The 13,608-nt window shown below is 42.6% G+C and overlaps 1 protein-coding gene across 1 annotated transcript; it reads left to right on the plus strand.

Moving 5' to 3' along the window:
• The first annotated feature begins 897 nt into the window (after positions 1-897).
• On the plus strand, positions 898-11,488 carry AMDHD1 (amidohydrolase domain containing 1). The gene is made up of 9 exons (XM_082784332.1): positions 898-1,058; positions 2,148-2,254; positions 3,134-3,198; positions 3,777-4,054; positions 6,137-6,362; positions 7,312-7,436; positions 10,057-10,150; positions 10,550-10,710; positions 11,208-11,488. Exons 1-9 carry the CDS (start codon positions 922-924, stop codon positions 11,320-11,322), a joined length of 1,308 nt encoding a protein of 435 aa, XP_082640458.1. The 5' UTR covers positions 898-921; the 3' UTR covers positions 11,323-11,488.
• The last annotated feature ends 2,120 nt before the right edge of the window (positions 11,489-13,608 follow it).

The raw sequence follows: 13,608 nt of genomic DNA on the forward strand, positions 1-13,608 counted from the left end.
CACACCACCTCTGCTGCTGAAACGTCATCCCATGCGGTGTTTTGCCCTTGCTATCACTCTCTTGAGAGGTTCCTCTTTAATTTCTACTTTCATACAAACTGTTATACTACCAGGGAAAGCCAAAATAAGCAGCAGGATCTCCTGGAAGGAGCACAGCACCACCTACCACCTCTCATATCCACCTTTTGTATGCCTAGTGAGAGAGAATGCTCAGAAGGAAGACACAGATTATGGTGTGGTGCAGGATTTGAGCCAACAAATCCATCTGTTTCTGCTATATAGGAGTATGTGATGCACGGAAGTGTGTTTTAAGCATTATACATCAAGTCCCTTTCTAAAAGATAATAGAGTGTCTGAAGATTACCACCATCACAGAGGTGTTTGAGGGACCACCTACTCAGAAATCCACTCCGTTTGCCAGCTGGGAATTACTGGAGCCCCACACTCGCTGTGAATACCTGAAGAGAAGAAAATGGGAAATCCACATGGAGAGCGTTTGCTCCCCAGCTCTCCCATCCCGAGTTCTGTAGGGGGCAGCAGAATCTAACAAACCTTTGATCGTGGACTCGGATAAATTAGCATCTACCCAGATAAATGAGTGTCTGCCTGGATATCCAGGGCGATGAGAGGTGTTAGGCTCCCTCGGGGGCTGCAGCTGGCAGGCTGTCGATGCCACGGGTGCCAGCACACGCACCCAGCTCAGAAGCTCCCCATTCCCCTGCGGGGGTCTGGGCTGTGCTGTGATGGGGAGAGCAGCCCAGTGACCCTGCCAGCAGCACCCTGAGAAAACCCATTGGGGCCCTGCCTGCCAAGGGGGCCGCCCCGGGGCCCCCCTGGGTGCAGGAGGCGCCATTTCGCGCACCGCCCCGGGGGACTTTGAGCCGAGCGGCGGCCGCCCCCCGGCCGCCATTTGGCGCTGCCATGGCGGGGGAGCAGCGGCTGCTGCTGGAGAACGCCCGGCAGCTGGTGCTGGTGTGCGGCCGGGGCGAGAAGTACCTGCTGCAGGCCGGCATGGCCAGCCTGGCCGTGCTGCAAAACGCCAGCCTGGTGGTGGGACAGTGAGTGGCAGCGACGGGGGGCTGCAGGGCGGCCAGGTGCCCTCGCCCCCGGTGGGCAGTGTGGGGATGGGGTCTGGGTGGGGCGAGGCTTGGGCTCCGGTGTGTGCAGCGGCATAGGAAAGAAACGATTCCTTGAAGCGTGCGCTGTTAATTCCCATTATTTCAATCGGTATCCTACCAACTTACTTTTTAATGCTGTGTACACATCTTTAGCCTCTTAATGATAACTTCTTGCATGCTGCAGATTGTGACTGTCACCCTGTGCTCCGCTTTATTTCCAGGCGAACTGGCGTGAACTGGCAGCAATCACATAAACACTTTGTGCAATTAATAGAATCGCAGTTAATGAATGCATGCAGCTCCATCTCTTCTCTCCTGTTCCTGAGCACTCTGTCTGTGACCGTGCCTTCGTCTTGGCAGCCCTGCTGCCTAGCGTAGAGGTGCCCTCAGCGCGCTGCCTGTGATGACTCCCAGCTGCTGTCCCCAACTCCTGAAAAGAGCTGGAGAAAGGCGAGGCTTAAAGAACAGAGCCTGGCAGCTCCACTCGTGTGGTGAAGTGGAGCCTTGTGCATTCAGTGCATGCCCCATGCCTAGCACAGTCTGAGATCCCCAGTACGATCCTCCAGATACACCCTGAGAAAATGCCCATTGAACTGAAGATCAGCCCCGAGCAGATTTATCCCCACAGCTCACAGGGAGGCAAGGGATAGCAGTGTCACTGGCTTCCTTGAGAAGAATGCCCTGCAGATACTTGCTGGAGGAATGCGTTACATTTGCTGATCCACACGAGAATAATAACGTTGTGTAGTAGAAGTTAGAACAGAGTACCAAGGTATCATCCTAAAGGAGTCTAAGGAGAGGACAAGACAAGTGTTACAGCAGGGAACTAGAAATGTATAGCATAACCCATCATTTGCTGTGCCTCCATAAGATTAGCAAGCCACCTCCTCTGTGCATCTTTAGTCCTGCTAACAGTTCTCAATGTTCCTGCTCTGCTGCTAGAGTTGTTGCTTCAGGGGCTCTTTGACCACTTTTGGAGCTTGACCTTTAAAGAGATACAAGATTCCTTTGTTCATCATCTGTTTACAGAGATGGTTATATAAAAGCTGTGGGCCCCGCAGATGTTATTCGCAATCAGTTTTCAGGAGCAACATTTGAAAGAAAAATTGACTGCACTGGGAAATGCGTATTGCCGGGTAGGTTTGTTTTGTCATATTGATGTAATGCAGAAAGGCTGCAAGTGCTTAGAGACAAAATACACATGTGAAGCATTCCTTGGTCCTTTTTCCTCTTCATTCAGTACTGGTTTGATAATGTGGTGGGGGATAGAGTATGGTACGTTCCTCATCAGGATTGTTGGAAGGGTAAGGTTGCAGCACTCAGGATATTTCTTTTGGCTTTATGGTTGAGCTGTGTCTTCTATTGTTTCACCTTACATCTGTATCGTAGATCACAGCTGTAATGTAGCAGGTTCTCTGAGTGACTTTTAAATCTCACATCTCTTTCTGTCCCCTTTCCATCAGCTGTTCAGCTGTGGAGCTTCATCTCTGTCGGTGCTGTTCATAGATAATTGGAGGCCCAAGGGCAGTACAGGAGTTTGTCACACACTCTGAAACTTTACCTGATTCTGAGCAAGTATATTGCATTTTAAACTTTCCTGGTGGTATTACCGCATGAGCTGTTAGACCTCTTTTATTTTTTTTTAAATGCACTTTGGCATTCAGTAGTGTTGGTTTCACAGCTCTTTGAAAAAGCTCCCACTGGAGCAAGTGGGCAATTGCTAGAGTAAGTGCTAGAGTGCTGAGCCCAGCATAAACACTTTGCTTTCTTCAGAGAACACAAATAAACTGTAGTAAACAATTTCAAAGATTGTAATTTATCACTTCAACAAATAAAACATCATCAAAACAACATGAGAAACCGAGCAAGTTTCCTGGAGACATTTTGGATTTTTCTTTCTCTGTAAACAGAGGCTTTGTAGGGGAGCTTCTGTTGTCCATTTAATTTGCTTACATGTTAATGCTTTTCTCCTACAGTGAAATAACTTGAGTGTACATTTACTTTGTTTTCTTTAGGCCTGGTAGATGCACATACGCACCCAGTGTGGGCTGGTGATAGGGTTCATGAGTTTGCAATGAAGGTAACAGCATGAAATTATAGAGCTGGATTTTTCTTTCTCTCTCTTTTATTTTTTTTAATGCATAACTCTTTCTAGTGACATCTGTCTTTCATATGTAGAAAATAATGTAATTTCTGTCACGAAATACAAGTGAGGGAGGACGGCTGAGTTGTGAGGACTGATAGGCTGTAAGGGGAGTGGAACTGCAGCTTTTGCAGCCAGTCTCAGTGTACTTCTGCATTAACTGAAGCAATCAGGATTGTCACCTTTTGTTCCCATCTTAATCATGAAGTCTTTTTTCTTTCTTTCTTGTTTTTCCACATAAATGAATCTGTAAGGTAGAGATAGGTTTTCTCCTAGGGCCCAGGGGACATTATTTTTATGTAGCTTTTTACATCGTTTCTTTGCTTAGGTGGAGGGGAGAGAGAAGAGTAGAGAGAAGGAGGGAGGAAGGATTAATGGGGGTATTTTTTATCTTTTTCTCTCTCACTGCAAAGATACTTCAAGGCACTTTCCATAATCACTTGGAGAGAAAATACACACTTAATGGCTAATTGTATGTGTGTGGTGGTGTTCTTGTTTTTTTTTTTTCTCCCAAGCTGGCAGGCGCTTCCTATATGGAAATCCACCAGGCTGGAGGAGGTATTCATTTTACTGTCGAACACACTCGGAAAGCCACAGAAGAAGAGCTGTTCAATACTTTCAAACACCGACTTGAACGCATGCGCAGAGCAGGATCTACTTTGGTTGAGTGCAAGAGTGGATATGGCTTAAATTTAGAAACGGAACTTAAAATGCTTAGAGTGATTGAACGTGCTAAGCAGTCCATGGATATTGGCATTTCATCAACATACTGTGGAGCTCATTCCGTGCCAAAGTAATGTGACTTAATTTTTCTTGTTCTTTGTCAGTGTTACTGCTTTGCATTGAAATTTGGTTGTTTTCAGAAAATTTTCTTCTGCCAAGCTTTCCTAAAATGTAACAAAGTATATTTGAAACAATATGTTTCCCAGTTTGGGTCTTCTTAAATCCTCTTCTGTTTTCTTCATATGCTCATGTCCAGAATATTTTGCTTGCATTTTCTTTGACCCATCAAACTTAGATTCTGCCTCAGGTTTTTATTCTGGGAAGAATTTTGCAGTTTTCCCTGATCTAAGGCCTGAATGTTCAGAGTGGTGGTCCTCTGCCTTTGACTGGCTCATGAACATCTGGGGCAAGTTACACAGTGAAGGTGGCATCATGCTTTGTTGAGCTCAAGTTTTCAATTCTTAATTTCCTGCAGCTTCAGTAACAGTGGAATATCTCAAGGGGAGCACATTGCCCACAGGTTTGGGGCTGGAAATTGCTCTTTTGAATGATTCAGATACAAATAAGTGATGAGCTTGTGGATTCTAGGATTTGTTCAACAGACATCTTCCAAGCCACATAAGCTCATGCCAGTTTCCTTTCATCATTATATTCCATAAAAGTGTCCTGTAGATATGCATAAATCACGTAAACAAAAGGTTAAGATCGATTTGACTGTTTTTACTTAAATCTTTCTGATTTATGTAAGTCTTAAAAAGTAACGCTTTCTTTTGCTATAGGTACTTAATGTTTGTTCCTCTCCATTTGCCCTTGCAGAAATGTTTCCAGCATTAGAACTTCTGGACTATGAATATTGCTGGTTCTTTAAGAATTTAACCTAAAAAGCAGGCTTAAAGCAGGGGGGCAAAGAAGTAACTGATTTACCATTCCTCTAGTCATCATTTTGAATTAAATTAATGATTTTGGGGCTATCTGATTCTATTTTTTTTATTATTATTATTAGTTTATTGGTAAGGCTTTACCGGGCCCATTTTTCATCTTTAGGAAGGAATTTTCAAAGTGATTTCCTGAGCAAAAGCCTCTTGCATTAGAACAACATCAGTTTTCAGTTTTGGGGCATTATGTCCCCAAAAATGTGAGATCAAGAATGTTTTGTCTTGGCTCTGGTCCTAATTTTTAAGTCCAAAGTCCTCCAAAGACTACTGAGCCTAAAGCAGAAAAGGGAGAAGGCTTGACATGGTAAGAGCCTGAGCAAGCCCAAGAACTGTTTCTGTGAAAGGTGAACAAAAGAAGGGCAGCGTGCCAGGTTTTACTCCGCTTTATAACTGCACAACCTCATTTGTAAATCAGAGCAGACTGGGGCTTCTTGAATTTACTGCCACTGTAAAACCCTGAACTCCCCCACATATGGCACTTGTGCAGTTCTGGTCTGCGCATGCTTTACAGCACCTGAAATGAGGATTGAGCTGTCACAGACATTTAACTGTAGTATGTCACTTATCTTCAGATCTTAAAATTGCAAAATACTAACTCTATTACATATTTTGGGATTGTTCATTCTTTCAGAGCCATTTACCTATCTCTCCTGGGTTATCTTTTGTGTAATAGGAGGTTCATAAATGGTTCTGACATTGGCAGATCTAATCTCGGAAGGCCTGTCTGATTTAGAGATGGTTATCTAGCTATTGCTCTGAATGATATCATAAAAGGAGGAGAGGTTAAAAAAAAAAAACTACACATACCCTTTGAGCTTTGATACTTGCATAAAAATACTGCATGAATATCATTTAAGACATTAAAATAATCATTTACATATTTTGCATGGTTGTGTTTTAGGATACAATGCAACTGGGTCAGAATATATGAATAGGAAAGCAGAAGTATTGGTTTTTAAATGTCCCATGTCTCGGTTAGCATCCAAAAACCAACCTTATAAAATAAAGAGTAATATAGGCTAAAACTTTTGAATGGAAAGTAGCTCATGGTTTGAGCGTACATAAATTACAGCATCTTTTGTTTTTTAATCTGAAGTTTGAGTGATTTGTATTTGCATCATTTTCTAAACGATCTGGTAATTGCATGTATGATTTGAATATTTGCCAAGCTTCAAAGTTTTTGTTCTTATGGCTCTGTAACATTTTATTTTCATTAGAGGGAAAACTGCTACTGAGGCCGCAGATGACATTATCAATAACCATCTCCCTAAACTGAAAGAACTCAAACTAAGTGGTGAAATGCATGTTAACAATATAGATGTGTTCTGTGAGAAGGGAGTCTTTGATCTGGATTCTACGAGGAGAATTCTTCAAGCTGGAAAAGATATAGGGTTACAGATTAACTTCCATGGTGATGAACTCCATCCGATGAAATCTGCTGAGGTACTTCTCTCTTAATGTTCAGTTCAGCCACTTTTGGTTTTGTGTTGCTTTTGTTAGACCTCAGTCTTTGAAAGAATTGCAGTTTTCACATCCAAGGTTTTCTTTTCAAATACTTTATGAAGTAGATCATTCATAGACAATGCGAATGTGCAGCCATTGTGCAGTTTTGGACCTGGAAGGAAACCCTGACCTGTGTGACTGACATGCACTGCCTAATCAAACATCGACTTCGCTTATCTTCCACATGTGATACGAATGGGGGAGGTGGCTATCCACCCAAGGATGACAAAAGAATAGTTTATATGCAACTGGGGAAATACTTTTTCCTCAAATGTACTGTTAGCAGTAACAAGATGTGCAGTATAGCACACTCAGAGGGTTGGTTTAGCCAAGAATAGGCTCGAAACTATTTTGTTAAAGGAAGTCCGTCCCTTTCAATGTTTTACCATCATTTAAAGATTTCCCGTTTCCCATGAGTTCTGCTCAGATTATTCTCTGCTATATTTTCAAGAAAATCTTAATTGATCATAAAAGCCTTCTTGGTGCTTCACCACAGAAAGCAGCAGTCACACTGCTTGTTCTGCAACCAGTGTCAGTTCTGTCAGCCCTTTTCTTCTGCTTACTTTGTGAACAGGAGTTCATAATGGTTTTATCCGTAGCTGGCCAATAGTGTACACGTTCATCTGTCAAAAACACCACTGAAGGTTCCCTTCCTCTCAGGTTAATACCTTTCTCTGATTAACTTTTCATGCAGTAAAGTAGAAAATAGTTTGTGTCTGCATTTCATTTGTTCTTTCAGGCACTCTTTATGATTTTTCTTTTAGTAAATTTGACATTAACAATGAGTTGTCTGCTCCACTCATTTGATAACAACACTGTTTGACTGAATTAACTGTTCACTGTTATATGACTCACCTTAATTGAGTAATTCTCCTGATAATTCCCTCAGCTTGGAGCTGAACTAGGAGCCCAGGCTATCAGCCACCTAGAAGAAGTTAGTGATGAAGGCATTGCAGCAATAGCAAGAGCTAAGTGTGCAGCTGTCCTTTTGCCAACTACTGCCTACATGCTAAGGTAAGGCCACTTGATTAGAGGAAAAACTTTTGTAACAACAAAAACATATTTGTGGCTTAGGGTCTTATGCAAAAATGTAAGCTTGTATCTGTCTCCTAATGAGCAGGCTAGATCACTGAAGGCAAATCACAAAGAGCTGAATGCTCATGTCATATTTCTGGTGGACATTCCCAAAAACGAGGCAGTACCCTACTTCTGAGAAGTCTCATGGTAGATTGTGAGTGGTTTAGTCAACACTAGAATTTAGCCCTCGTGATAGGCTGACAATAATCAGGCATTCATTTAAGAAAAGAATGACTGGTTTTCATCAACACATTTAGACTTTGAAAATTGAATTGGCTTCTTTTCAGCCAATTTTTATCTGCAGTGTTTGTATTTGCTGTCTTGCAGAAGTTTTTGCTGGGAAATGAAGCCTTTGGTTGTCTTAAGAGGTAAAAGACTGGGTAACGTAAAAAATTGATATGATTTTACCCAGGCAATGCTGAGCAGAATTGGCTTAAATGCACTATTTTCCATGTGCAGAGATTTCAGATAAGCATAAATGGATCACTTGTTTCACTCTAGGTCATGAGGACCACAACCCAATAATGCCTTCTATTCTGTAAAGAGAAAAATCCTCAAACTGATTTGTTTTTTTTTTTCAGTGGCCTGCTTTCTGAGGAGTTGGAAGGGCTTGTGCAGTTGTTATCTGTGTCATTCTGATCATGTTCACTTCTGTGTCTGTGCTTGTGCTCATATTTATGGTTAGCATATCCTGCAACACTGCTTCTGAACCCACTGGCTAATTGCAACTAAACGCACTGCCAGAATGCAGATCTTGGAGAAAACTTCAGGTCCTGCAGGTTGACCCTGGGCAGGGAGGTAAAGGAGAGACAGCAGAACCATATCTACCTGTGGAATAGGCAGCAGCTGTAGCTCACATTGTTCCAGAGAATCCATGCAGTGAAAGGTTTATAACCTCAGGATAAGTCTCAGACTGAGATAATGATCAGCTGTGAGTAATGGTAATGAGGCCTTATTTGTTCTGGTGTCCAGTGCACTATTTATTGAACACAGATCTCCCGTTCAAATATACTCTAAAAAGAGGAAGCCGTGTTTGAGGTACAACAGATAACTAGTTAAGAGTATTAGAGGGCCAAAAGCTGCACGGCACTAATATGAGCAAAAGTTGCTGTGAGTTGATGTGGTACATCCTTTGAGATGCTGGCCTCCCTCAGCTCCACTACTGATTATGAGACTTCAGACCTTACAAGGTCCTGCCCCTGCAGTAGTCCCAAGTTTTAAGAAAAGCTGTAGCAGCCAGGGCTTCATATGATGACCAGAACTGGGCCAGAGAATGCAACTGAAGGGCTGCTTAATGATAAACATGCTCTCATTTTGGCCTTTGCTAACAGTTGTTTGCAGTATTCCTTAGTAGGAGTCTGGCAGTAGAGCACAGAGGACATGTGAGGACAGGGAGCAGCTTTTCAGACAAATCTTTTTAAACGCAGTTAACTCTCAGAGGGTCCTGTTGTGTACAGAACGTGGTATTTTCTCATAAATCTGCTAGGAGTCTTCTATAGCAAGAGAATTGTCTTATACTAAATAAAAGCTCTTCAGAGATCTTGTTTATTGTTCTTTTCTGTTAACTGCAGTGCTTTTAAAACAACTTTTTGAGTAGCTCTTGCTCTGTGTTTTCATTTTTATTGTTACACTGGTTTATTTCTGGAAATTATGGTTGGTGCTGCTGGTGTTACAGCAGCTCTGGCTAAAACTCCTTAGTGAGTGCCTTTCCTAAGGCTGCTGACTGTCCTTGCAAACACCTACCCAGCTTTACCAAGTGGCTGAACAGTTTCGAAACAGCTATTCCTGATACTGAAGTTGATTGTAAATGCAACTGTTCATAAGATCAGAGCTCAGCTGGTGGTTACTACAGAGGTACCTCCTGACTGCCAAGTAATGTAAACCAGGGACATCATGCTCATAACGTTAGTGGATTTTATCGGTGGTAGAAGGTCAGATCTATGAAGCTGGATTCCTGCATAACCCTGAAGTTACAGCACCCCGGTGGGTTGTTTATATAGAATTCAGTGGGAGCATGAGGCTTTTATGAAGCAGCTAGCTTTAGCTAGTGAAGCTAGCTATTGTTTGCATTAACACTGCTAAGTGAGAGAAATCCTATAATATATACAAATGAAACTCACACTGTCAAGTTATTTCGAATTGCCAGCAGAATCAGGAAGAGACTATTGCATTGGTTATGCCTCTGCTCGTGTTTGCAAGTCTGTCTTTGAAGCTAAAAGACTAGAAAATTACTTTTTTGAGAAATGAAGATTTTCACCTTGTAAATCCTTAAGTGGCTGAGGCCTGGATAAATACCAACATTTCAGTGGCCTGCAGCGTGGTGCTTGATAGTGGTTACTGTCACATGTTATTACTGCAAAAACAGTGGATCACAGTTTCCATTTATGCTGTCCATAGGGTGATAGGTAGCCAAGAGGAGGATTTGGCCTTTCATCTCCAAAGGAATCGATGTAACTGAATGCATGGATGTAGCCAAACTGAGTGATGACTTTTGCTCTTGTAACTCATCATGTAATAACTAAGAGAATTGTACTGACAAGCGTTTTTTTCCCACTAGACTGAAACAACCTCAAGCTAGAAAAATGTTAAATGAAGGAGTTATAGTTGCTCTTGGCAGTGATTTTAATCCTAATGCATACTGTTTTTCAATGGTAAGCTATCCCTAATACTTACAACAACACAAAATTACAAAATCTCCCGCTAGTATGACTTGTGTGTAGATCTTACATGCATAAAACATTCTTCGTATCCACAGAGAACTGCATGCGCAGCTTAGACAATTGCTCCTGCCTATTTATGTGGGTTGGTACTTTTTGCCAGAAATTCTTGAAACTTAAAGGGGGTTGATTTTTCAAATGCACTGAGGCTTCAAAAAAAAAGCTTGCAAAGCTCCTGATTCCACATTTCTCATTTTGGAATTCGCAAGATTTACATCATGTGGGACAACTCCTTTTTTTGCATAAGGTGGGAGGAGAGTGCTGTGGGATTTGAGGCATAAACTTTATTTTTGTTATTGGTAACTCCCATTTTCTGCTTAATTTTCCTGCTAGCCTATGGTGATGCATCTGGCCTGTGTAAACATGAAGATGTCAATGAATGAAGCACTAGCAGCTGCCACCATTAATGCAGCTTATGCTCTGGGAAAATCAGACACGCATGGCTCCATAGAGATCGGCAAGCAGGGGGACCTTGTTATTATAAATTCATCAAGGTATGTTCTTCTGTTATCATTTGTAATGTGATTTAACATAAGGGACTTAATTTTTCACCGGAAGGATAGTGGAGAGGTTAATGAATTCCTTGTGCTTTAAAAGTTATTTTCATCTGTAAAAAGGGACACTGCTAGCATTTTAGACCCACTTTCATTCTCCTTAATCACTCCAGTGGAAGATAAAGCATAATAGTTTTAGGGCTAATATTACAAATAACCCGTGCTTATTGACAAATTATCTAAATATAATACGTGTTTATTTTGTGGAAGGATTTCTGTAATGATTTGTACATTAGTTCATTGTATTCATGCAACAAGAGACCAACATGTAAATGTGGAATTTTGAATCAATGTCAACAGGGAATAGTGTTTTCCATGGTTTAAGCAAATGGTTCCCATGGTTTAAGCAAATATTTTGTAATTGCCAGGTATACGAGGTATGTGACCTGCTTTTATGCAAATAACAGATATTCTTAAACATCTCGTTGTCTTTTTAGGTGGGAGCATTTGATTTACCAGTTCGGGGGACATCAAACATTGATTGACTATGTTATAGTTAAAGGAGAAGTTGTCTATAAAAACGAGAGGTGTGGGATAACGAGCAGTTACTGAAGGAAGACAGTAATTTAGGAAGCTGCTATAATCAAATTGGCATGGAATATTTCAAAGTGACAGACAAATTAGATTTGTATTTACTGGTAAATTGATTGCCTGTTCATCTTGCCAGCCCTTTTATTCAAATAAATGTTACCATGCATTACCCATATGGTATATCCGCCGTCTGGTGCATCTTCATATCAGTTGTCCTTCTCTCCTTCTTTTCCGGTGCATAAAAATTATTTTAAACAAGCCTGTTTGAAATAAGACAGTTTTCTGTATATTTTTAATCTATAAAATTGTTATATTTGAGAAAAAAACAAACAAACACAGAAGACGAACAATCTATGAACGAAGAAAGGAAGTTGTGGGAAGCTGGTTGTCAGCCTCTTCTCACATGTAACCAGTGCTACAACTAGAGGGAATGGCCTCAAGTTGTGCCGGGGGAGGTTCAGGTTGGAAATGAGGAGACATTTCTGCTCAGAAAGAGCAGTCAGGCACTGGAACGGGTTGCGCAGGGGGGTGGTGGAGTTACTGTCCCTGGGGGTGTTTCAGGGAAGGTTGAACGTGGTGCTTGGGGACATGGTTTAGTGGGTGACATTGGTGGTGGGCGAGACGGTTGGACCAGATGATCTTAGAGGACTTGTCCAACCTTAATGATTCCATTATTCTAAACTAGGTAAGATTAACTGGGAAGAGTAATGTTAAGAAACCTGTAACAGGGCCAGGGTCTTAGGTATGCACATTTGGAATGGTGCTTGTTAGTGAACTAGATTTCTGATGAGGGACAGCAGTCTCATTCTAGTTTGAAAGCCGTCATAATCAGGTAGGAACTTTATGTCTTTCTGATCTCCCTGAGCACTGGGGTCATCTGTTAACATCTAAAACACGCAAGCCACACCATACAGTATCTTTCTTCGTGTTTGATTTCATTCTGGCTAGCCAACCAAATCATTTTATAAAATAATTTAATGGTGTTCCTGTCACTAGATATATTTTCCTGCAAGCAGATGTTGTACCAGATGTGGGTTTGAACTTTTGCTTTTATAGAACTGGGAATAACATCCGAAGCATGCTGTTGCACTGTCCTTTCTGCCTGAGACAGCATTCACAAATAACATTAATGCAGGCTGGTGGGGAAAGCTGTCAGAGTATTGTCACAGGCATTTCCAAAAAGCAGCGCACGGTCAGAGCAGTGCCCCTGAGCTTAGCAGTGCTACAGCATGTCCTGGCCATGCCTTGGTCCCTGGCAGCCCGAGGTGTGCAGTGTGACGGGGCAGAGCTCCTCACAGGGTGCCCAGGAGGTCTGGGTGCCCGAGGTGCTGTGCACCAGGGCAGGATGGAGGGAGGGGAAGGGCTGACAGCTGCACTTGCCACAGGCAGCTGTGAAGAGGTGAGTGGGAAGCAACACCCCTGGCCCTGCGACATCACTCCTCATAGCAAAGACAAATATGAGTTAAAAATTTTGCTTACATTCACGCTGTTTTGGTTCTGCTTTCCCACATGGGAGCTTAAGGCAGTAGGGCAGGGCAAACTGAGTGGCAGTGGTGGCAGCCCTAATATGAGCCCCAGGCTGTAATTGCCATTAATTGCTATATGCAATGGCAGAGCCTAGTGCCTATCCTCTGCTGTGCAGCGAGGCAGTACGTCTTCTCCGAAGTGCCTACAACATCTGCAGGACCACGCTGGCATAAGGAAAACCTCAAATATTCTCTTGCTGGACAGAAATAGTCATTTGTGGCCTGAAACTACTGACCTGAGGGGAATGTGCTCTCATGCACAAGCTCTGATGGGAATTTCAAACCATGTGCTTGCCTGATCAACGTGGCTAAATCCAGTAGCCATTCTGGAGCATGCCCCAGGGCTATAATTAGCGGGAGGTTTGCAGTTAGAGGATGTGGTTATCCTTCAGCAGCATAACTGGCTTAAGTGGTTCCTGATGGCCGGCTGCATGGCCCTGCCATTGCGTCCATGCAGCTGCCAGGGAAAGCATAGCACACTGAAACACAGAACATTTCTTTTTTGCTTGTTGTTAATATGGCTCACTTTGGCAACGACACTCACTGCGTTGGCTGCTGCAGCACGTGGATGTAGGTAGGAGTGGAGCAGGTAGGAGCTGCGCCTGCTGGTTTTGCTGTTGGGGAAGCTATGATGTAGCCATACCCTAAGGCTGAGGGCAAACGGATGAACAACCAGGCACATATCTCCTAGGGTCACTCTCGCAGCTGATTTTAATTAATAGCCAATTTTGTACAAAATGGAACAGCTTCAGCAGGAGGTTGAGATAGGCTTGCTGCAGAG

The sequence above is a fragment of the Aythya marila genome, assembly GCF_965140915.1.
Source record: "Aythya marila genome assembly, chromosome: 1".
Classification (NCBI taxonomy): Eukaryota; Metazoa; Chordata; class Aves; order Anseriformes; family Anatidae; genus Aythya; species Aythya marila.